The sequence below is a fragment of the Vicugna pacos genome, chromosome 2 (genome assembly GCF_048564905.1).
Source record: "Vicugna pacos chromosome 2, VicPac4, whole genome shotgun sequence".
Taxonomy (NCBI): domain Eukaryota; kingdom Metazoa; phylum Chordata; class Mammalia; order Artiodactyla; family Camelidae; genus Vicugna; species Vicugna pacos.
The window spans coordinates 74,090,728-74,116,380 of NC_132988.1; the positions used below are offsets into that span (position 1 = coordinate 74,090,728).

General features: G+C 43.2%; 1 protein-coding gene across 1 annotated transcript in view; it reads left to right on the forward strand.

The window, feature by feature from the left end:
- FRAS1 (Fraser extracellular matrix complex subunit 1) overlaps positions 1 to 25,653 on the forward strand; it is a 398,805-nt gene that overhangs the window by 240,400 nt on the left and 132,752 nt on the right. Inside the window, exons 21-28 of the mRNA XM_006198228.4 lie at positions 7,274 to 7,426; positions 7,647 to 7,793; positions 12,916 to 13,062; positions 15,688 to 15,828; positions 16,702 to 16,842; positions 18,379 to 18,519; positions 21,225 to 21,495; positions 24,894 to 24,978. Of these exons, the coding sequence (XP_006198290.1) occupies positions 7,274 to 7,426; positions 7,647 to 7,793; positions 12,916 to 13,062; positions 15,688 to 15,828; positions 16,702 to 16,842; positions 18,379 to 18,519; positions 21,225 to 21,495; positions 24,894 to 24,978 (1,226 nt within the window). The remainder of the gene's footprint in view (positions 1 to 7,273; positions 7,427 to 7,646; positions 7,794 to 12,915; positions 13,063 to 15,687; positions 15,829 to 16,701; positions 16,843 to 18,378; positions 18,520 to 21,224; positions 21,496 to 24,893; positions 24,979 to 25,653) is intronic.

Sequence of the window (25,653 nt, forward strand, 5' to 3'; positions counted from 1 at the left end):
AGGATAAAACAATAGCCACAGACACTGAAAAAAGGGGAAGTTCTAGGGCCGCTAATAAAAAGAGCGCCTGATTTGTAAGAGCTCGTAGCTGGGCTAGGACTCAAGTAATGATTGAAAGAGGAAGAGAGGAGGCTGCTGCTTCTTTGCCACCGTATGTTATTTTCTGGCTTCCTGCTGTACTTATCTCCCAAGTCCAACCCCATCAGTTTCAAAAGTGGCATCAGACTTCAGATTCTATACACACTTTAAGGACACTGAGCTTCAGCATGAAATGATTTCTTTTTGGCCTGACAAGGAACAGCTACAAGTGCAAATTATTTTAACAGCTTCCAAACACACTAAATGTGGTTGCATTAAGGACCTAATCGACTGACAGGACATTATTACAAATCTCACTGTGTCTAAATTTGTCTTTATAGATCATTATTTACCAGCTAAGGAGTCACTGCCCCATAAAACCAACATCCAAAGCCATTGCTTCAACAGTGCACATTTACTGTAATATCTTCAAGCTTTTTTGACTTTGCTCCAAAGACATGAAATAAGTCATTTCACTGCCGTGTGCTTCCATCCATCATGATTGCGGGTAATCCTCACTGATCCTCGAAGCAGAGCCTTTGTGATTTGAAGAAAGCCTCACACAGTGATGACCACATATGATTTCCTCACAGCTATGGGGCGACATACGAGAGGATATTGCAGCTGCTGAATCAAAACATTAATTTTTTTTAGGTATTTAAATTTTTAGCCCATGTGCATGCTGTGCATATTGGAACCCTCTGCTTGCTTACAAACAAGAAATGTATTTATTCCAGCTTGAGCTGATACTCCATTTCCAGTCTCCCTTATGTGTGTCCATTCATCTGTTTGGTTAAAGTGCTAATTCACCGGGTAAGCAGTGAATTAGTAAGCAGGCGTTTAGACAAACAACTGGAATTCCATCAGTGCACCCCCACCCACCCCACTTGCTTATTATTTAGCAGGGATCTGAAACAGGCTAAATCTAAATGTATCCCGGGTCTCTCTCCTCTCCTTGTCACCCCTAATGAGTCTTTTATTTAAAGACTCTTTACTGTAATCGAAGTAGTGTCAGATGAGGACTGACTTACTGAGCCGCTGTGGGAGGACTCTGAGAGACGGCCTCCAGGACAGGCACTGTTTTTAAGCAATTAATGGATGCACACCCCCCCCATTTAGACATATTTGAGGCTAGTCTGCTTTTTTGATTACAGACAGGCAGGTCAGATGCAAACGCCTTAGACCGCACAGATGGGACGTTTAGGACGGGCCGTTAATCCTTGCAGAGGCCGCTAGATTGGTGGGTTGGAATCTCAATTCTCCTATTTTAGTAACGCGGTCCTGGTACAAATTAAGCAGTGACAGTGTAAGCTTCCTCTCATATATCCTGTGAAATTATTCCAAATATCACCTGCGGGGAGGAGTGAGAGTGGAAGGTGGGGTGAGAAGGATGACAGGGGAATTCACTCTGGTTTGTTGGCCTCTCTGAGAATACTGGCACTTTAAGGACACTGTTTCTGACACTTTTGCTCCTGCAGTGTGGGTCCAGCATTTCCCAGATGGTCACCACCTACCAAGAAGAATTCAAGACTTGCCTCCAAATCAGCTTATTTCTTAGGAAACATGCCCCTAGGTTTTACTGTGCGTGAAGTGGCTGGTGTCATAGCAGGTCCCTGGGACGCGTAGTCACCTCCTGCAGTGCCTGGAGATGAGCTCGTACCACCTCTTAATTATGTTTAGATTGTATAATTAATACATCTGGCTGGCCATGGGGTATTTCCCTCTTCATTATCTCAAATTGTACTGACAAGGCAGTTGTGAATTGCCACACACACAGCCAAGTAGCGCCCTGCTCCTTGTGGCCTGAAGTGCATTTTGAAAGCCAGGTGGTGCAGCCCAGGTTGACCTTGTCATGGGCCTACCGTTTCCTAGTATTTTGACTCCAGTAATTTTTTTCTTTCATTTAACCAATAGGGAAGGGGTCCCTACAAGGTACTGCTGATTCAGTCAAATTTTTTAATTTAAATTTTAAGGGCATTTTGGGAGCTGACAGTTGGCGTAAAGGTCTTTCCTGGTCACACCTGAGAGACAAACCACTGGTGTGGTCTTCCTTCTCCAGGGACACCTGAGAGCTCCAATCCTGGTCACGACAGCTTTCGTATACTTACACTATAGGATTGTTAGTTTTCCTAATCTGCCTTCTCTAACATCAGCCTCTTGAAAACAGTTCAGCATGGGATGTTCTCAACAGTGAAGGGTCTTCTGTGAACATGTCAGAAGTGGGAAGGGGAGAGAAGCGTGGTGACTCCTCTCCTCTCTCCAGCAAAGTTCACATTGAAAACTGCTGTGTGTCAGAGTTTTCTTGGATTGTTGGTTCTTTGCTGTGGTTTTAACGTCTTCTGCCATCTCTAGTCACTTTCATACAACAATTTCTCATTTAAATCTGTAATAAAAATAGAGACCTCAGTAGATAGACTGGCGAAGAACACGTACAGTTAGGCAAACCGATTCCCAATGGCCATTAGGATAAACCCATACTCTCTCATGACTTACAAGGTATTCCAAAACCAGCACAGCCAGGTCCTGAGTGGCTCTTTTGTATGTTCTTCAAGATCCAGTCATATGAACTTTTTTCAGTTGGGCATCCCGTTCTGTTGGGCTTCTGGGTTCTTGCTGTTTTTTTCCTCTTCTTGAGACCCTTTCCAAGCCCTCTCACCTCTGTCCAGGTCCTCTTGCAGTGCTCCTAACTACATGAAAAAGTTATCATGTGACAACATTTAATATAATCTCATCTATGTAAAAAATCTATATGTGTAAAATTGTATAGAAGGACTAAAAGAAAAAAAGTCTGAAAGTCCTACTTAGGGTGATTTTTATGTTTATGTATACTCTGTAAAAAAAAAATGTTTTGTATTTTTTCCATGGCTCACTTTGTAGTCAGAACAATAAAACCTTAAGCTCCCATTTTTGAGCCCCAGTCAGCCTCTGTCTGTGCAGAAGATCAGAGTGGCCACCTGGGCTTGAGCCTGAAGCTTGCTTACAGGTGGTGCCCCAGGTACCGGCCACCTGTGGTCCATCACACCTGGGTTCTGTAGCCTGCCCTCGGGAACTGTGCTTTTCTGATTAAGTCAGACACTGAGATTAATCCTCAAGCCCTGTTGCTCTGATGTCTGGCTTCTTACCCTGCACATCATTCCTCATTTTGAGCTCTCCCAAGGAATTCTCTCCAACAAAGAGATTCTGGCTTCAACTTCTTAAGATAAAGGTATTTCCTAGGTTTTAGGAATTTATTTTTCTTTTCTGGTTGGTTTAATAAAAGTCAGTCAACCTTCAGGTTGACTTCAGAGCAAGATTTGAGAGCATATTGGTTTCAAGTGGCCTTCTGTTGGGGGCTTGTATAAGACAGAGTTGGGAAGGGAGGTTTGCATGAGGGTGTTAACACGAGACCCACACAGATTGCTGTTTTGGAATGATTCTGTTCATAGGATTGGGTGCTCAGTATGACTTTTTAAACCATGGATGAATGAATAAGGGATGAATACAGGTAGTGAACAAAAAGAGCCCAACTTTCCAGATTTGAGTAGTTATAGTCTTGTGTGTAATGTGAAACTATAAACTAACTTGGATTAATGTGATGCTTGGGGCAACCCGCATCACACTGATTGTTTTATATTTTCAGGTATCATTTATTGATTTCTCCTTGCCTCTGGGTACTTACTCCATCATTCAGTGTGCTATGTGCAGTGATTGATCCGATGCCTCCTTAAGGCTTCATACAGAACCATGGAGCAAGGCATAGGCCTTGAGTGATTTTGGAGTCTTGGCAGCTCTCTCTTTTGTTTTTTTTGTTTTTTTACTGAAGTATAATTGACCTACAACACTGTGTTAGTTCCTGTTGTACAACATAATGATTCGATATTTCTGTTCATTACAAAATGATCGCCATGATAAGTCTACTTACCATCTGTCACCATACAAAGTTATTACAGTGTTATTGACTGTGTTCCCCATGCTGTACATTTCAGCCCCATGGCTCACTTATTTTGTTACTGGAAGTTTGTGCCTCTTAATCTCCCTCACCTATTTCACTCATCCCTTCTAACCCCTTCCCCTCTGGCAACTGCCTATTTGTTCTGTGACTCTTGTTTCTGTTTTATGTTTGTTCATTTGCTTTGCTTTTTAGATTCCACATGTAGGTGAAGTCATATGGCATTTGTCTTTCTCTATCTGACCTATTTCGCTTAGCATAATACTGTCAAGGTTCATCCATTGTTGTTGCAAATGACAAGACTTCACTCTTTTTATATCTGAGTAATATTCCATTGTGTGTGTATGTGTATACCACATCTTCTTTATCCATTCATCTATTGGTGGACACTTAGGTTGCTTTCATACCGTGGCTTTCATAAATAATGCTGCAATGAACATAGGGGTGCATGTATCTTTTCCAATTAGTGTTTTTGTTTTCTTCAGAAAGATCCCTGGAAGTGGAATTGCTGGATTGAATGGTAGTTCTATTTTTAATTTTTCTGAGGAGATTCCATGCTGTTTTCCAAAGTGGTTGTATCAGTTTACATCCCCTCTCTCTGCAACTTTTGAGTCCTTTCTACTGGCTTCTGGTAGGTGTATACCAAAAGGACGCACACAGCCACGCCTGGTTTAAGGCCTCCAGAGAATGAGACTTGGCTAGGAGGACAGAAGAAGTTGAGGGCTGCGAGGAATTTCTATGTTTATCAGGCAATCAGAGGCAGAGAATGACCAAGAGGAGCCCCAGGGTAAAGCATGGAGGGGAAAGGAGGTTGAGGAGGAGGGGTGATCCAAAGTACTGCAGAGACTCCAGGTGGGTTAGACATTAGAGGAGGCCATTAGATTAGGTTGCTAAGAAGTTGTCTGATGCCAGTGAGATGAGGAGTTGCGGGGTGAAGGGAAGACAAGAGATGGGGTGGTTGTAGAGAAAAGCTTTGGGGGGAAGTTGAGGTCAAGGAGAATGACGAGAGGTGGGCATAAAAGGGCAATAATGTTCAAATAATGTGGAAAAATAGATCAAAAAATGTGGTGGGGAAATTGGCCATTTCATCCTGTGAGGGGAGATGTAATGAAATAAAACTGGTCAACAGGAAAGAATCGAAGGTGCTCGTGCCCAGTGAGCTGAATCAAGGAGAAGGTGAACTACCCTGGGGGGAGGAGGAGGAGGGCGGGCAGGGTGGGCTGATGCTGGCGTGGGGGCGGGGGGCAGAGCAAGGGTTCCAGAGCAGCTGCCCTGAGAGCTGGAGGGAGCGTCTGTAACCTCGCCCAGCTTCCTGGAGGAGTAATTAATACGCATCACACTCTTCACTCAAACAGCTTCTAGACATCCCCAGGATCAGACAGATCCATAAATATTAATTTATTGTACCCACAAAGTACACCTGAGGTCGGCTTACTTTCTCTTCAAAGTATCCCCTTGGTGATTATTCTTTTTCATTTCTCTAATTGTACAGTAGAGCCAGCCTCAGTTAGATGCAACTGGTTTTTAGACCACTGAACACCTGCAGGTCTTGCTGATGCATGCCTGAGCCCAGAACTCTCTGTAAGCACTTGCTTTACAGAGGAAGAGGCCATGACTTTTCAAATAATGGAGCCTTGAATCAGGAATGTTTCCCTGATTTCCAGTCCTGACATGTACCCACTCATTAAGGTTATCATAAAGCAGGGTCTCCGCCATTTGCTCCAGAACTTTTGAAGTGCTCCTGGCACTGTGGGGGGAGCCCGGGAAAAAGAAAACAAAAAGGTTGGCCTTGTGTGGAAACCATACACTAAGTCAGGGGGAAATAGCCTCCTTATCAGATTTCTCTCAGCACAGCCATCATTTCCTGTAGAATTTACTGAAGGGCTATAATGGGATTAGTTTGCCTCCGAGGGTATCAAGAATTGTTCCTAATATTGGCAAAAGGCTGCCTGTAATCTGAAACTCCCAAAGTTCAGAGAGAGGTCAGGGGCTCTTCGTCTGTGTACTGCTAGAAGAGTCAGCATTTTTGAGGAGGACATTCTGGGTTCAGCTTCTGGAGTGGCTGCAGAGGTCCCAGAAAGACTTCTCGTGCGGATGAGTGGGTGCCGGGAATGGGACTACAATCTCTTCTTTGGCAAGGAATGCATCTCAGATGATCAACCATTAAGAAAGTGTATCACTGAGGGTATAGAGAGAAAGACTTGTTTCCACAGATTTCAGGAGACAGGCAATCTGTTTTATTGACAAGGATTTTTTTAGTCTAAACATCGCTAGAATTCACAATCCCGATCTACAAGACTTTGAGATGAAACAAGACATACCCGGTTGCTGAGTGTTGCATTAGCAGCCGTAAACAGTGCTTTGAATCCTAAGGAGGAAGATGGACAGGTCCTATAACCAGAGCTCTTTCTTCTTTATTTCCTAGGCCTTTACTCCTTTTTCATTTTGGTGGGTAATTCAGGATTTGTGGATTTTCTTCCACCTTTGGGATGGAGGGTGGTAAATGGGATTTGAAGGATAATTACCACTTAAGGTAGGACAGAGGGCATTTTCACTTATCGTGGGAGCTGAACACAATCATGTTATTTAACTAAAGGATGCCTATTATATGGGCAAGAATAAGAGGCAATTCTGGCCATCCCAGATAATTAGTCCTATAGCTTTACTCACAACTGGTACAGCATCTGCTATGAACCAGGAATCAAGTCATGAACATGACTTTCAACTCAACTCTTTTTTGTAACTTTTATCTCTGGTTAGAGACTAAAATTTTCCACCAATTCACCTATCGACCAGTCCTAATCCCCCCATACCAACGCCTGAGATTGGTATCCTGACTCTGGAAGGCCGCGTTTGTGAGGAGGAGCTCGGGAGGGTGCTGAGCACAGCTCAGGAGCTGTGTGGAGGGGGGCCATGCTGTGCTTGAGTTCGTAGAGGTCTTGGGGATATGTTGATATGATGAAGTGTTCCTGTTATCTAACAGTTCTCTCCATGCCCCTGGCGAGTATCTGTCACAGGCTGCCCTAGAACTTGAAGGTTGTTCAGTTGGAAAGGGATGAAAATTCAATTGCTGTGCTGGGCCCAGTCATTTGCTAAAATCCTCAAACACACAATTTGTGCAGGTCCCAGGCTTCTGCTTTACTGCTGCACACTGCCTCTGGGCCACTCTCCGGCTGTCGGTGCTGCAGCAGTGGTAATTACAATCCCGTTTACCCTTCGGTGTCGTGATGAGCGCTGTGCCTTCTCTGTGACCCCCTCCCTCTCCAGACTGCCATCCTCTGTGCCAGCACTGTGCAGCCGATCTCCGCAACACCGGGAGCGTCTGCCTGCGGTGCCAGAACGCCCGGTACCTGCTGCTGGGGGACCGCTGTGTTCCCGACTGCCCTTCTGGATACTACGCAGAGAGGGGAGCTTGTCAAAGTGAGTAAGTGCTGGACGCAGGAGCCGGTGGTGCGTCTTGAGCTTCTCTTGGAGGCAATAGTGGAGAAGGCTTGAACTTCCCAGGCGAGAGAGAGGGCAGGAAGCACACTGTGGGGCCAGAAAGCAGACCAGCGAATGCTCTCTGCGCTGGCACTTTTATTAACAGCTTTGGAAGGGGGTTTGGCTTCACAGGTTCTCTTTGCGTCTCTTCCCTCTGCAGAATGTCACTCCTCCTGCAGAACCTGCCAGGGCAGAGGACCCTTCTCCTGCTCCTCCTGTGACACCGGCTTCGTTCTGTCCCACCTTGGCACCTGCAGCACCGCCTGCTTCCCAGGGCACTATCTTGATGACAATCATGCTTGTCAGCGTAAGTTTTTAAAAATGAACTTTCTCTCCTGTCCTGCTCTGCTGAGGTCATTGAAGGAAATGGGAACTTTTTGCTTCTATATTCACACCTGGTAGCCTTTATTTTTATAAAAGGAAGAAAATGAATCTCCAAAGGCATATGGGCTCCATCAGCAGATTTATAACTCAGGTATGGGCTTCACTGGAAGTGCTGGGCTAGGGATCTCCTCTGCGAGTCCCTGCTGTGTGACCTCAGGCCATTCATTTAACCTCTCTGTTCTCTAGTTATATCATTAAAATAATAAAAGTATTAGTCTATTTCATTCCTATGTTTTCTCTCAGTGTTTCTATTCCAAGAGCCTGAGCAGAGAGGGGAGTTCATTTTATTACACAGGTGGTGGCCTCAGCTCTTCTCTGGGTTTAATTTGTTTTTGACATGTGTTTGTTGAATATTGACAATATTCAAGGCTTGGCATGCTATAAAGCATCCAGTTTCTGCCCAAACAGTAGTTATTTTTTTTGCATGAGAGTTACTTGTATAGATGTCTTAGTCCTAAAATAAATGAAAATATGATTAAGTACCTGAGTCAGGCACAAAGATTTAGGATAAATTAGGGAAAGGGCAAATCTGGATGGAAAAAAATTAGAAAATCCTGCACAGGTGAAGGAACATTTCTGAGATAGCCTGAGGCAGCTTAGTTTATTTCGATCAGTAAAGTGTCATTCGCCAGAAAATTGTGTTATATTTTTCTCCTTTTGAAGATGACAGTTAACAAATGCAGGGCTGATATATCAACTTTATGTCCTAGGATGTACCATGTTGACGGAATTATAGAGTAATGGTTAGGAGAATGGGCTTTAGAATCAGGTGACTAAAGTTCAAATCCTAGCTGCAACCTACTAGCTTTGTGACCTTGAGCAAGTAAATTAACCACCAGGCATCAGTTTCCTTTTTCTATAAAAGGGGGATGATAATAGTGCCTGCATCTAATGTTGCTGCTCTAACACAGACCCTAGCAGAGAATCAGCTTTCACTGTCTCTCTTGTTGTTATCATCATCATCACGTGAAGTGAGAGGCAAATGAAGCAGTAAAAGATATTTATATTTTGTAGGTAGAAAGATTGATCTTACTGTTAGTTTATGGAGGTGCTTGTAAGGATTTGCATTTGAAATGAAGTTACAGGGAACCCACTGTTTGCATCATCTGTTGAGATACCAGAGATAAAATCCCTTTTTGGACCAATGAAAAGATTTTTCTACATTTTGTAACAAAAACTTTATTTGGTATATATCAACCGTCTGCCGAAATCTGTAGATTCTGTAACACTAGAGACACGAATGAAATACTTGCATGTTCTATTCCGGAGCCACAGAGTGTTGGTGTAGAAGTAGTGACCTAGATTTATGAGGCTCTTCACAGCAATGAAATCACAGAAATAAAAGTTGAAAAGAGAAAACAGAATCCCTTATATGGCATATAGGTGACAAAAATATGTTGCATTAAAATATTTCTCTTCTGGGAAGCTTTTGCTCTGTACAAATGCTTTTGCTATGCCACCGTGTAAATAGGATTTTATAGACTATTTCAGTTAAATTAAGAATCTCCTAACTTTAGTCCTTTGCTAAAGCCAAAGTTTCCTTCTTCCAAAGCTTGAATAAAATATGCCCCTAAGTTGGGATATTTGAGTTTCTAGTACATTAAAAAAAGAAAAATCCACAACGTCCCTTTCTAACGTTCATCATTATAGACAATTATGGGCCTGACAATTTTCGAAATTGTGCGATAAAGGGCTTTTAAGGAAATATAATCAGTATTAAGGGAAGGCATTAAAAACCATATTATAGAAGAAAGTTAGAGCTGGAGAGCTGTCTAGATTCTGGTTATAGAAACCTTTAGAAATTACGTACCCAGCTCTAAAATCTAAGGACAACCAGCTGAGCAGGAGCTTTAACGAAGAGGTGATAAGTGAGGCTCTCAGTGCTGGAAACCACGGTGCTCGGTGCTCGGGAGGAGGAGAGCCCCGGGGCGCCAGCACAGAGGTTCCATCTCACCCCTCCAGGCTTCTGCAGCTGAGGAAGGAAGCCAGGCCGAGGGTGGGGATGCCAGCTGTTTGATGGTTCTTTCTCATCAGCCCTAGCACTTCCCTCTGGAGCAGGATAGCATGTCCCCTCCCTCCTTCACATGATTACCTTCAAAGGTTTGAAATAAGCTGTCTCTCCCACTCGGACATCTCTGCTCCAGGCAGGACTGGAGTCAGTGGAGTATTTTAAGCAGAAATGGAGAACCGTCTCTCAGAGGGACTGTAGAAAACAAGCCTATTTAGGAGGGAGCATGGACTTCGTAAGCTGTGAGGTCCCTTCCTCCTCAGTGAATGATGGCTAAAGATCATCCCCGCTACCCTCACTGCCTTCTGGTCCACTCGCCACCTTCTTCACTGTCCTCTTGGCACTTTCCTTGGGGTCACTGACCTCAGAGAACTGCACCAGGTTCTCCAGACATGGTCACGCCAACATGACTGCAATAGGACTGATACCTCTGTGGTCTGAATATCGCAGGGTGGAGAAAAGGCTCCTCACCCACACTCCTCTGAAGGTGGAAGCTGAGAACCCAAGGGGTTTGGTGTGTGCAGAACTGCTTTGAGTAAGATGTAGTCATTTGAGGGTTGCCCTGGAGAGAGCTAAGGGCTTCAATAAGAGAGGAATTGTTCAAACAGAAATGATGGAAGCCCCTGCTCCTTAGCGTGGCACTCCTGCCTCCCTCCAAATCCCCCACATAGTCTTTTAACATTTCAAAATGCTCAACATGAACCTGTTTCTTTCGGGAGTCAGTGAAGGAGGTGAGTTATGCTTTGGGAATGAAAGACTTCGTAGAAGTATTCAAGAACACAGAGGCAGACAGAAGGTTGGGGAGTAGACTCCACAAGAGTCTGAGTTGTCAGGACAGGGCACCAACCTGTCACCCCAACCAAGGGACTAGCCTAGGGGTTAGTCTTCAGCTCTACATCCAGCAGAGGGTCCAGCTGATACTGAGATTACACTATGGCTCTTCAGCTTAAGATTGGGTCAGTTTCTTTAGTAACCATATCAACTTTTAGTAAGCTTTTAATCAACTAAAATTCTGAGGTCGTTTTTATGATCCTGAAGTCTAAACAGGTCTACTGTACCGTCTATTTGTACAATTAATTATAGAACATAATGCAGGACGTTACGAACAGTTTAGCTTTTGTTTCGTCTGATTACTTTTAGTTTATTGCTTCAGTTGGTTTAGTGAGTTTTTCTTTCAACTGGTGAAACTTAACTATGTGTGTATCCTATATGAGTGGATGTGGCATATTTAAATATCATTAGGCTGATTTCTTTGTTTTCATTAAAGTCACTAATAAAAATACCAATCAAGTAAATAATTAAGACTTCATCATAATACTCTGCTAAAGACATTTCCTTTCCAATTACAAAGGTTTACTGACAATGTTTTGAGTGTGTATTTCAACTATCTTCAAATCCACCTTCAACTGCTAGACCCCACTTCATTTTTACATTCACAAGTTTATCTGTGGGATTTTTGTCAAACTCTTTGCCAAAATTAAGATACAACATGTGTAGAAATCCTACCCCACAAAGGGTAAAATTTAGTCCCCTATAAGTTTCCAGCAATGAGAGTATTCTTTTCTAATTATTCTCCAACTGTTTGAAAATTCAGGCTAGAATTTCCCCAGGACCTTTTATTACCAGTCTACGTATTCTAACAAATATCTTATACCAGTGGCTTTTCTTGTAGGTGAAATGAGGAGTTTCTTTTTCTTTTATAAGGAGGTGACTTTTCTGCACTGCGCCACACACTTTGGTATCCTGTGAAAGTAAGACTCACGCGACCCCTTTCTAGGCTTCCCCTCTGACGCACGCTGAGGGAGGAGTTCCGAATGAGGCCGAGACGCTCGTGCTCATGTACAATTACAGTATCCGGCTTCTTCCATTTATGTGGCAAGTGTTTATTGAACACCTACAAAATTACAGATAACCAGCGAGGTGCTGGGGACCATGGCAAGGACCAAAATAAACTTGGTCTTTGCCTTCGGAAAGCTTACAGCTTTAAAGGATAAGATGTTAAATCATCGCTGAAATGAACACTGTTACATATGGCGTGAATGGAAGGTCTGGGGTGCTGTCAGAGCACTGCCTGGGAGACCTGTTCTAGACCAGAGAGTCAGGCAAGGGCTTCTTGAAGAGGAGGCTGAAGCATGAGTAAGAGTGAAAGAGAAAAGATTGGGAGATTATATTGAGAGAGTTTGAATGTATGCATTATGATTTATAGGTGAAAAGAATGGAAGGAATGGTGGAGGAGGAGTATTTGCAGGAATGATGGCTAGAATTTTTCTAGGACTGAAGAAAAATATGAATTCATAGATCAAAGTATCCTCTGAAACTTGAGCAGAATGGATAAAAAAAACTCACTCTAATGGATACATGGAAAATAGAAAGCAAGGGAGTCAGACCATTTAGGAGGCTGTGCTAGTGGTCCAGTAGGAGATGATGATGGCTTGGATGTATTGGCATTTGTGGATGTGGAGAAAAGCTGAAAGTTCTGAGAATTAAATAAATTAATAAGATCCAGTGAGTGATTGGATTAGGAGTGAGAGAAAGGGAGGTGTCAAGATAGACTCTAAAGTTTCTATCATGAACAGCTGAGTAGATGGAGAAATGCTAGTTAAGTTAGGGAAGACAGAGGCATGACCAGACTCGGCAATCATCCCTGAATGCCTGGATTAAGTGGCTCTAAGAATTACAGCTGGGTAGTTCAGTAAGCTGGGCCACTTTAAGGTCTTTTGTATCTTAAAATATGAGATTTCCTGAATTCCAGAGTAAGTCGATGCCTAATTTTAATCTTGGCATCCCACAAAATTCCAGCTCTACCTCATGAACTATATAGGAGGCTTGATTCCTTACAAAGCAAGGTTTCAGTGAAACTTTGGACTGTTATTCCAGAGATCTTGGAATGCGTATAAATTCTGTTGAGGGTTCTGAGGCGTGATTAAAGAACAGGTTGGAGGCGGCTCTCTGCCTTCACAGCATCTGTCTCGGTTTGATGGTGCTTCAGTATTTGCAACTGTAATCATCTGGTCATTTACTTTTCCTATCTGCTCAGCGTGCAATGCACATTGTGGAAGCTGTGATTCACAGGCCAGCTGTACCTCCTGCCGAGATCCAAACAAGGTCCTGCTCTTTGGGGACTGTCAGCATGAGAGCTGTGCCCCACAGTACTATCTTGACTTCTCCACCAAGACATGCAAAGGTAAAGCTCTTCCAGAATTGCACAATGACTTTTATCCTGGGCAATACCCCTTTCCTGGAGATGTCCACTGTCCCACATTGGGAAGATACTGTTATCAGATGTTTAGACTTCTTCTGATGATAGCAAGACATCATTATGTATGTATGTATGTATGTATGTATGTATATATGTATGTATGTATGTATTCATTCATTCATTTATTTATTAAGCAAATATTTTTGAGTACCTACCATGTTCTAGATATTGTGCCAGCAGACCAGAGGTGGCAGACTGGAAACTCTCAAGTTGTATTTGGTCCCAAAGCATGGGTTGGTTTTTTTTTGGTCCACTGAATGTTCCAATGTTTGAAAATCTTTAATTCTTTTCCTTTTAAAAATCAGAAGACTTCACATACAAAAAATGAGACTTCCCATGTCTTTTGACAAAGCCAGAAGGTCTGGCAGTCTTGAATTCGCATTCACTCAGTGCAGGAGTAGAAATAGCCATCGTCTCCTTGGGTGGAAGCCTGATCTCCTCGGGTTGCCGCCGTCCCCACCGTTCCCTGTCCTATTACATCCAGCCTGTTTTGAAGATCAGCATGGCCTTCCTGGGCCACGTAGGCATCTGCATTTACAACTGTAGATAGCCAGACCCCAAGCTTAGCAGACAGGACTTGTGTCTGATTTGTTCACATCTCTGCTGAACATACTTAAATGAGTGAAGACACAGTCCCCGTCCTCCAGGAGTTTATAAGGAGGCAATGTCAAAAACAGAGTGCCTTTTCCCTTGTTCTCCAGGGGTTAGAATTCTTGGAGCTTATGCTCTTCGAATGGCAGTGCTCAGTCAGGAGAAGAAGAGAATTAAAGGATGAAGTTTCCTTGCTCCTGTTCCATTTCCCTTCTCCGTTCCTCCATTCTGCATTTCTCCCTGCCTCTCGGGTCTGCCAGAGAAGCTGGGGCTCAGATAGAGGTCAGACATCAGTCAAGTCAACTTGGTATGCTTTAAGGTTTCGCAAAATTGCATACTTTCCATTCCAAGAAATTCTCCTTTGTTGTGAGCCGAGGTGGTCTGCTGCACTCAGGACCACAGAACTCTTACAATTTTTTCCCCTTCTAACCAGGGGCCGTCAGTCTGTGGTGAAAAAGAAGAGTACCACAAATCCTCCCTGTTGTAAATGATTTCACAACTATGCTGGCAGTTTTCAAGACTCTGTTTTAGTCATTTTCCCTCAGGACCGATTCAGTCATGTAAATGAGTGAGCTTAACTTCGTAAGTCTTTTTGGAAGCACATGTACTGTCCTGCATATTTACCTGCTTCTTTGGGACTTGGAAATACTGAATCAAGGTAGAGAGAAAGGTGACTGATGAGAGATTTCCCCCAGCTTCTTGGCGGAGAGGGAAGGTGGGGCAAGGCAGCACCGAGAGGAGATACTTCTCCAAGGAAACCTGTCAGCAGCAAACATTTATTCAACTACTTTGTGTCAGGCACTGTGCTGAGTTCTTTAAATTCATGATTTCATTCAATCTTCACAATAGCCTTATGAAATAGGTGTGACTCTTATCCTTGTTCTACAGATAAGGAAACTGAGGCTCAAAAAGTTTCAGGAAGGTCTGTAGGACATGCAGATAAAAAGTGACAAAACCATGGCTTGAATACAAATTTAACTGACTTCAAAACCCAAATACTTAGTCCTGGTGCCTTGTTACATCTCCCAGTGCACGAAGGACTTCCCTTACCAGCTGGAACTTTGCCTTTCAAACATGTGTCTCGTGACTGCATCCGAATTGCCCAGGTCATGAAAACAACAGCACCCACAGCTCTGATAATCACAGCGTGTCTCCTGTGCCACCTCGCTCCCCGAGACGGGCTCGGTGGTTCTGAGCCCGAACCTGGCCAACTGTGTTTCTAACACGCCCCTGGGTTATTTGGGTGCACATCTAAGGCTGGGACCCGCTAGCTCCTTGAGGGCGGGGTCCCCACCCACCACATGAGAACCTGGGTCAGGGCTGTACATCTCATCGGTGCTTGCTGAGTGAACGAACATGTGAAGGCATCAGCTCTGCTCGAAGTGAGCAGGAATCCTTTTCTTTCTGGACAGTTCTTTTCTGCCCCGTTTAATTCTAACGTCATTGGTTCTTTCTGTTGTGTTGGTCAACATCTGAGTTTGGAGAAGAAGAGAGTCACATGCCTGAAGTCAGTGGAGAGAGCAGATGCATCCTTAGTTGAGTCTCTGACATCCTTTACCTATTGACATTTGGAGGAGGTTGGATTAGGTTTGTGGAGGCGAATCGGCCACTCCCTAGAGCAGGCTTTGCATGAAGATGCTGTAGCTCGGGGTAGAGAGCCCTGGGGCCCAGACGGGATAAGATCAAGTAGATCTGGCCCCTCAGCAGCCCCTCTGATAGGCAGGCTTTGCACAAGCCGGGAGCGATCCTCGTACACGCCCGTGTCTAGCATAACGAGGAAACAGCCTCAGAGAGGCGTTCAGGCTGCTACATGCAGAGCCTCGTCAGAGCTCACTTATCTGACATCTCTTATGTTGTCCTCACTTTACCCCGTGCAGCTGCAGACAGTGTCCTCATAAATTAGTCTCTGGAACAGAGACTGGACAGGAGGGAAGCTGATCTAAGGAATTTTCTTTCTAGAGTGTGATTGGAGTTGCAATGCGTGCAGCGGGCCCCTGAGGACGGACTGCCTGCAGTGCATGGACGGCTACGTCCTCCAGGACGGAGCCTGCGTGGAGCAGTGCTCACCAGCATTTTACCGGGACCGGGGTCTCTGCAAGAGTAAGTGTCTGGGGCCCTTGCTCTGTGCTCACTGAGGCTTCCACCTCCTCTGATTTCTACTGTTCTGAGAAGGAGCCTGTGGCAAGTTTCCCTTCTGGTTTTTTATCCAATTTCTGATTTCTTCCCTGAGAGCTTTTCTTTGCTATAATGAAAACATCCCCTCTTTGCTTCTCCTGTGCCCAAATACAACATTTGATACAAATGGGAATCTTGGGGGTATATGGCCACACAAATAGGTATGTTTTGACCATTAAGTTTTGAATTTCTGTAAAAATGGAACAGTCCTGTGCTGCAGGTAGAGAGGTCTGTATTCTCCAGTCATGTGAGCACAAGGAAAGACCGTATTATTCCATCATCTGCCTCTCACGACCCTCCAAGTACCATACATCTAACCATTGCCTCTCTCTGACCCAGTACCCCCTCCAGCCTCAGTTTAACGCCACCACGTCTTCACACCCCGAAGTGACCACCCAAACAAAGTACATAGGCAGCATCCTGGGAGCATCCTTGGGTAATGCTCTGATAACTCACCGGGTGAGTGAGGAAAGATGATTGACACTTCAGTGAAACAGTGCAGAGGGCCAAGGACTCATTAATAATATGATAATGGTTGATATCTATCAGTTTATAGGGGCAGTGTGTCCACTCCCCTTTTCTGGGAGACAACACTGAGGCTCAGAGAAGTGGAGTGGCTGGTCCTCAGTCACCCAGCTGGTAAGCGCAGCAGTCACAGCCGGAAGCCTGGCTCCCTGGTTCCCCGGCTCCCCGTCTGTGGCTTTGCCCAGCGCACCAGGTTAAGTTGCGTCACCACGAGGGCCCAGAGCCCCTTGGAAAGCTGTACCCATTCCTGTTGACTTGACTTCTGTCTTCCAGGCTGTGCCAGACACTGTCTCCAGTGCCAAGGTCCCCATGAGTGCACCCGCTGTGAAGAGCCATTTCTCCTCTTGGAAGCCCAGTGTGTCCAGGACTGTGGGAAGGGGTACTTTGCAGATCATGCAAATCGCAGATGCGCAGGTAACTTGGACACTGTGCTGAGTTCTGGAAAGAAATGAGGCCAACGAGTAAGTCAGGTGTGCTGATTCTCAGGTAACCGAGGAGAGTCTGAATTAAGGGCAGAAAGGAAACCTGGAAGTTTGGCCTAAGTAACTGGTGGCTTCTTGTGCACATCTGCCAATTGCTGACTAAATAGAACACAGGAATGCCGGCTAACAATTCTCTTGCACAAGTCAATACTGTCCCTAGAAGTCTATATGAAAATAAAGCCAATATTTCATGGGGTGCAGAGCTTACGTTGAACTAAGGTGAGGGATCCATTGAGAGAGGTCAGCCCTACTGATACGGGGCCAGGGTGTTCAGTGCATCCACTAAATTACCAGTGACCCTGATACCACGTTACGTCCTTGAGGTGTCGGATTTCTGGGGGCAGTTTAGTGAGACGTGTTGAGCTTTATTATGAAACTAAAGTTAAACCCAAAGTCTTAATCTCCTTGTCCACTGAGTTATTCTCAAGAGTTCCTTGGTTTGTTCTCATCGTTTTTATCAAAACCTGGTACTGTGTGCCCCACTTTCAAGAATACTGGACATTTAATCATATGCCATTACCCAGGTGTGGCATTTTACGTTTCCCCAAATTTCCTTCATCTGCATTATCTCATTTAATATTCACAATGACTTGGTAAAGTATGGCAAACACTACGAATCCTGTTTCACAAGTGGAAAAAAAAAAAAAGAGGCAGAAGAGTATAACCAGGGCAACATAAAGTCAGGTACTGATCTCAAACTTTCTGATTCTAATTCAGGAACCAGAATAGTTTAAAGGGCGAATTCAGGGCCCGTTAAGCTATCCTATGCCCCCTCTCTATAACAAAATCTCAACTGAGAAAGCAGAATAATTAGGCAGTAAACACTTGATTGGTAGAAGGTTGTTAACTTGATCCAAAGAAATTATCTATGGTCCTTAAAATAGCTTGCTCTCCTCGTGCATTTAAAATAATAATAGTAAAAATAATCTCAGAATAGCAGTGATGGTAGGAGTACACTTGAGTCCTTTCTGTTGAACCCAATACTTTTCTAGTCACTTTGTATCATTAATAGCTCACAGTCCAACCAGCAATCATTGGTATTAGGTGCTATTACTATCCCCATTTTTAAGATAAGAAATTGTACCGCAGACTGTTTAAAGAACTTGCCCAAATTCAACAGCCGGTAAATGGTAGAAGAGGAACAGTACCCAGAAAGAGTTTATGCTCTTAATCCCTATAAACTACCTCTCTGACAAGTCACTATGGTTAACTTTTTAAGCAATCTGTTTCTGTGCAACATTTTCAGGTCATGGTGTGTAAAGCAAGGGTACTCCTCCCTTCCCACTGTCCTTTCTAGGGTAGACCAGGTGTCTCTGAAGTTCCATGGGAACTGTTGGAATTCTCTTCTGCTACAGCTGGGGACCCCATGCTGCTTGTGCTCTCACTCATCATTTCTCTATCACTGGTAGCCCTCGCTGGGTGCCTGTGCCTTTGTCCTGCCTCATTTAGTGTGTCCTCTCTTCAACAGCCTGCCCTCAGGGGTGCTTGCAGTGCAGCCACAGAGACCGGTGTCACCTGTGTGACCAGGGGTTCTTTCTGAAGAGCGGCCTTTGTGTTGCCAACTGTGTTCCTGGCTTCTCTACCCACTCCTCTAATGAAACATGTGCTGGTAAGTGCTTCTCCTCCAATGGTCCAGTGAATTCACCTGTAATTTCTCCAGGCAGCGGCTGGGTTTCCAGATACAACTGGCTCACATGATGCAAAATGCAGGATTCCCATTCTGTGAATACGCCTGGTGCTGCTATGGAATAAGGAACTGTTTCTAGAACATGGAAAGTTGGGAAAATTCAAATTCTAAGATCTCTGAAAGAGAAAAAGAAGCAATGTGTGCTTTAAAAGTCACAACTATCACATCAAAGATTTGGCATAAAATTTAGTTATATTCCTGAATTACAGTCATGTTATAGAAAGTTATATATATATTCTTACAGATACAGCATTGTATTTATATAAACATACAGAGCTAATCATGCCAGGGTACAGTGGTTCATCCTTTGTGCACACACTTGAGATTAATGGTAAATAATTAATGAATAGAGAGTAGCCTACCCCATTAGGTCCTCACATTTAAACTGAATGGATTTCAAGCCACTCTGTTTGCCATTAAGAATTAGGTAAGACGTTAAGGAATGGAGCTAGTCTTCTCTGGACCCTTTACCTTAAACAACAAAGAAAAGCAAATTTAAATGCAGGCTTAATTTTGAAGCCAAAACTTGTATAGGTGAATGAAGATTGGGAGTTATATTATAGCCGAGCATTCCTTGGCTTTGGGGTGTCCTTCATCAATAACACGGATCATATTTTATCACCTGCAGTCACTCATATTTTTCATCTCTCTATTTCTGACCTTTAATGATATTAAGACTTCCCATGGGGAAAAAAAAAAAATCTTTGGCTTATTTCATTGGGATCCTCCTGGAAAGCCCAAGTACTGAGAGTCAACTTACTCCTCTTGGGACATAATGAAAGTCAACTTGCAAGAATGAATTTGAGTTTCATTAGTGTAATCTTACATTAGAAGTAGTTAGCCTGCGACTTGGCATCCCTGAACTGCCCTGTCTGACCTACTTGTAAAGGAAGTGCTACCAATTAAAGTTCAGGCAAACCAACTTGCAGGAGACAAGATAAATTCCACATCAAGGTCAGAAATCCTGATTCATCCATCAGATGCTTCCTATGGACAGAGATGGTAAAATTTTAAAACAGATTGTAAATATTTCACATGAAGTCTGAATATAAACCACTGATAATCCTACTTCATTGTAGATTTACTGGGGCTGTCCCTGCAAATGACACCAGACACTTGTCTCTTGGTGGGTCTGATGGTCAGATATGACAGGTGTATTAGGATAGGACTGTGGTTCTCAGAGGTGGCAACCCTTTAGGATTACCTGGGGAGCTTGCAAAATCACCAAGGCTCATCCTGGAACATTTAAGTTGGAATCTCTGGTGGTGGAGCCTAAGTATCTGTATTGTTTTAGAAGATCCCTATGTGATTCCTTATTGTTACTGTTTCTGAGATACGATCCACATACCATAGAATTCACCCTTGAAATTATACAGTGGGTTTTTAGTATATCCACAGCATTGTGAAACTATTATCATTATCTAATTCCAGGTCATTTTAACCACCCTAAAAAGAAATCCAGTAACCATTAGTTGTCTCTCCCCACTGCCGCGTTGTCTTAGCCCCTGGCAACCCCTGGCCTACTCTCTGTCTCTATGGATTTTCCTCCTCTAGATATTTCACATAAATGATATCATTCATTTAATGCCTGGCTGCTTTCACTTGGCACAGTATTTTCAAGGTTCCTTCGTGTTAGAGCATGTATCAGTACATCATTTCTTGCTATGGTTGAATAATATTCCATTGTATGGATGTACCACGTTTTGTTTATTCACTCATCAATTGATGGACATTTTGATTGTTTCCACTTTTGCATATTATGAATAACACTGCTGTGAACGTTTGTGTACAAGTTTTTGTGTGGACAGATGGTTTAATACTCTTGAGTATATACCTAGGAGTAGAATTGCTGGATTATATGGTAGCTCTGTGTTTAATTGCTTGAGGACCTACTAGCCTGTCTCCCAAGCAGCTGCACCACTTTACATTCCCACCAGCAGTATATGAGATTTCTAGTTTCTCCACCCCCTCAGGAACATGTTTTATTGTTCCTCCTAGTGGGTATTAAATGATACCATCTTGTGGTTTTGATTCGAATTTCCCTGATGACTGATGATATTTGAACACCTTTTCATGTGCTTATTGTCCTCTTGTATATCTTCTTTGGAGAAATGCCTATTCAGATTCTTTGCCTGTTTAAAATTAGGTTATTTATCATTTAATGAGTTGTAAGAATTCTTGTTATTTTCTAGATACAAAAGGGGGACAAGTCCCTTATCAGATACATAATTTGCAAATATTTTCTCCTATTCTGTAGATTGTCTTTCACTTTCTTGCTGGAAGCATAAAGGTTTTTAATATTAATGATGTCCAATATATCCATTTTTTCTTTTGCCACTTGTGTGCTTTTGGTGTCATATCTGAGAAAGCATTGCCTAATTCAAGATCACAAAGATTTTCTTCTATATTTTCTTCTAGGGATTTTATAGATTAACATTGAGACCTTATGTTATTCTCATGTGTATCCAGGGTGAGAACCACTAGATCAGAAGGAGGCTAATGGTGTACAGTAGCCTAGAGTTTCATCTTTGTAGCTCAGAATGAACGTTACAGGTCTATTTCTTTAAAAAATAATAATCTAACTAGTGACTGTACCAAGCCTGACCTTTGATTCGTGTGATTTCCAGGCAAAATACACACTCCTAGTCTTCATGTGAATGGTTCCCTCACCCTTGCCATTGGTTCAATGAAACCGCTGGATTTTTTCCTCCTGAATGTCCAAGACAAGGATGGCAGGGTCGAAGACCTCCTGTTCCATGTGGTCAGCACTCCCACCAGTGGTCAGCTTGTGCTCTCAAGGAATGGAAAAGAGGTTCAGCTCGACAAGGCTGCTCACTTTAGCTGGAAAGATGTGAAGGAGAAAAAAGTGCGTTTTGTGCACAGCAAAGAAAAACCCAGGTGACGCGGTGCTCTGTTGTTTCCTTCCTGCCTTCTTTCCGTCAGTGCTCCGCGCAGCCCCCCGCTCCTCCCCCATCTCAGCAGCTCTCCCTTCTCTCCTGAGGAAGATCAATACTCTACCAACGCCAAATACTTTCAGCTGCCTGTTGTCGTTTCACTGTAACTGCTCAGAGAGAGTGCTTCTGTTAGAGGCATTTTCATTTTATCACATAATTATGGGTAATTCTCTGATGTGACAGCAAAGTTCCTAGTACAATTACCCAGTTTTTTGGCCCAGGAGAAACAAAATCACTTATACACCCAGACGTTGCAGCTGCTTCTTCAGCACTGGGGTACTATACTGGGAGGAGGGAGTGGCTAGAGGATGGAGTGTGTGCTTTTCAAGGTGTTGTATGGTTCCTAGAATTTCAGAGTTAGAAGGAAACTAAGAGTCATCGTTAACTTTTTATTATCCGCTTTGTGGGACTAATTGTTAATTCTTAAGCCTGATCCAGTTTTCCTCTGATGCCGAGCACACTTCTGGCTGTCCTCTCCACCTCAGCTGACACAGGCTTCAAGAATGCAATTGTATGTTAACACTAACCCAAGCAAACGTAGCCGAGTAATTAGCAGAGCAGATCTACTAAACAGAAATCAGAGAATGCACCCCAAGGATTAGCCTCTTGGATTATCCTTCACGCTGCTCTGCATCATTAGTGCAGATTATTCAGAGTAGACTATATATGTAAACAAGGAATTGAAACCCAGGGAACAATGATAAAGAACAGTGAATATTTTCAACTATTACCACTAAACTTGAGATTTTTTTTAAATGTTCGAGGTTTGGGCTAGGAGATAGGTGGGGGGAAATTAGATTGCACTTTCCGTATTGCATTTCAGAGCCAGTGATGCCAGAAATCTCAAAACCTCCCATCTTATGGGAATAAGAACAACTAATATTTACTGAGTGCTAACTATGACCCAGGTTTTTCAGCAGCTTATGTGAATTTATTTATTTATGTTCCGACTCTACAGATAGGGAAACAGAGGCCTTGAGTGAATCAATAAGTAATCTTGCCCAAGCCTCACAGCCAAGTGTGAGCATAGAGCTGACACTCCAACCAAGGCTGATTCCACTCCCCATGGCTTCAGCCACCATGATTTCTGCCTCCTCAGTAGTACTAGGAATAACGGGCACGCGTCCACCCTCCAGGGGCAAAAGATGACTGTGTAGGAAAGTCTTGCTGTAGAGATGGAGCTTCAAACTCTGGTGTCTGATGCCATGGAATCACTCCAGGTTTGTGCTCCGTCCCCTTCATTCATTTTGCCTCAAGTGTTGTTCTTAAGTATTGGCATCACACAGCTCTGTACCTGTAGTCATTTGTCTCGGAATCACTTGTGAAAAGTGCATAAAGAATGTAAAGCTCCGCAGACAACCAAAGTCAACCCTCGTGTCTGTTTAACTTCTTTAATCTTTCATCACCTGTTTTTTTTGCAGAGTCAGCTTTATACTCCTAAACAGGCAAATGCCACCTATTTTGCAGGGACTTCTTTCAGTACTCTTTTTATTTTTTAGTACCCATTTTAACATTGGATTTTTCTTATCTAAAATGTTTTTGAAAAGAAAGAATGAGAGGAATAGTAAAACAAGGTTAATAGAAACTCATGGAAAGAGGAAATTATGTCTCTGAATTATACAGAAACAAAAGGGGCAGCTTGCCACATGGGTTTGTGGTGATTTTTCCCCGTGAAAACACCCACCATGGTTCTTTAGGATTGGCTTCCTTTGGGTTGGAGTGCCCCCGGGGAGTGCCAGACGACTTGGAAATACAGTTGTAGTGGCCGAGATGAGCTGGCGTTGCTGAGAGACTGGAACCTCAGTGCCACCAAAAATCGTTTTTCCCCTGTCGGTTGGAAGTAACAACCCCTCTTTCTTCATTCTGCTGCTTCCATCACCTGCATTCTCTTGAAGTATGGAGGTAGCAGTGGAGAGGGGCAGGATTTAAATGGGACAGAAAATGAAAGAGACGATGAAATGAGAGGGAAGACAAGAATTCCTTTTTTAAAAAATCAGGTTTACTGAGGTATAATTTGCATTCAATATAGTTCCCCATTTTAAAGTGTACTGTTCTACGAGTGTTAACAAATATATAAGGTCTTGTAGTCTTGGGACTGCAACAATTTTGTCACCACCCCTCCAAAGTCATTTTTACAGGACTCCCTACCCCCATCCCTGGCAATCACTGACCTGTTGTTTACCCTTATTGGTTTGCCCTTTCTGAAATGTCATGTGAATGGGCCATACGGTATATAATCTTTTGTTTCTGGCTTTTGCCATGATGCTTTTGAGATCATCCACATTCTTTCATGTATCAGTAATTAGTTCCATGAATGCCCTTTAAAGAAGCTTATCGTCCCTGTAGTAGACCAGAATTCACAACCATCCATAATGCATTAATCACACATCTTACCAGCCTGAAGTGAGTTCTGAGCTTGCTTTGGCTTTGAAGGTGGGCACCTCCTACCTTCCCAGGAGGTGTTGGGGCTCTGAAGCTGCTGGAACAACACTTTTATAGGAAGCAAAAACCACAGCAAAGAGTGAGCCTTATTTTGTTCTATTAATTAGGACTCTTTAGTTGCAAGTAATGGGAGTCAACTTGAACCAGATTAAGGCTTGTTTATAACATGGCAGGTATGGCTCAGATATCAAACCCATCAAGGGCACCTGGGTTTCCAGGGCAAGCCCCGAAGTTAGAAAAGGGAAAGGAAAGTGGAATTCAGTTCTTCCTCTCATCTCTGTCTCTTTGCTTATTGACATGATAGACTGTGGTTCCCCATAGTCAAATGGGGTTGGTTCCAAATTTCCAGGGAATAATCAGCCATTCTTCCCTTGTCCAGTCCACATCAAATGTGTATGTGTGTGGCCGGAGGGAGAGGGGGCTACAGAGTCATATAATACAAACATTGCCAACATTGCTAATGGGGGCCACTCACATGAATTGGGCAGGGATTGGGAAGAGGATTTGCAGGGAAGAGGGAATCACTGAGAACTAGTCAGAAACTATGAAAGATTCCTTTTCATTCCCCAACTTAACCATTAGCCTTCAATATATTACTAACCTGTCTTGGCCCAACAACTGATTTTTCAACCTTTTCCATATTCTATTTAGAAAAATAGAAAGCCAAAAGTTTATGTAATTGTTATGTTATAATAAAATCAAAGAATACACAGCAGCAGCATCTGCATCTCACTGTGTTCATCTTTATGTGGTCACTTCTGTGTACAGTATTATGTTGCTGTAGTGGTTTGAGCCAAATTCCTATGTGCACATAGCCTGAAAATGTTTTTAATCCTTGTCTTTCCAAAGACCAAGTTAATGATGGTATTTTCTCATTCCTTTCTTGGGGACTTCTTTCAGGAAAGGTTACTTTTCCCTGAAAATTAGTGACCAGCAGTTCTTCTCGGAGCCACAGCTGATCCACATACAAGCATTTTCAACACAGGTAAGGAAATGCCACATGATTAATAATGTCTCACGCCTACTCATTCTCATGCACAAATTGAGATTTTCAGTAGTTTTAGCAGAAATATTTGAGCTAAATTAACCTTGTGTCGGTGTCCTCAGGAAATGCCACTAGAATAATTTTTAGTACTTGTGGGTAGTAACAAGCAACAATGGTTACTTATACACCTCAAATACTCTTCTTATGCTTCTCATTCAGTCCTCATGCCAGCCCTCTGAGGTGTTATGATCCCCAATTCACAGATGAGGAGACTAAGTCACAGGAGGTAAAGGAATGTGTCTATGGTGACAGAGCTCAGAGAGCTGAGGTCGTGCCCAGCAAATCGGTGTCTCTGGTTACAGAGTCTTCATTCTTTACTTTACTACACTGAATCTGATACCAGCCCTTCAGAATATTTTGAAGCTGTGCCAGTTGTTGAGACTTCCCTATTTTTAGGTAAATAAGTATGTTTTTTCTAAATATTTCTCTCTCAGGGATTAGAATTAAGTCCACCTACTTTTGCCCATTGATCATGTAGCAGGACTGCATTTAACTCAGTGTGCAGTAGTTAGAGGATCTTTAAGGATCCACTTAAACGAAGTGCACTGTGGTCATCTGCCAAACACAAGTCTGAGGAAATCAGGGTAGATGCTCTAAAACTCAGTGTGATGGCTC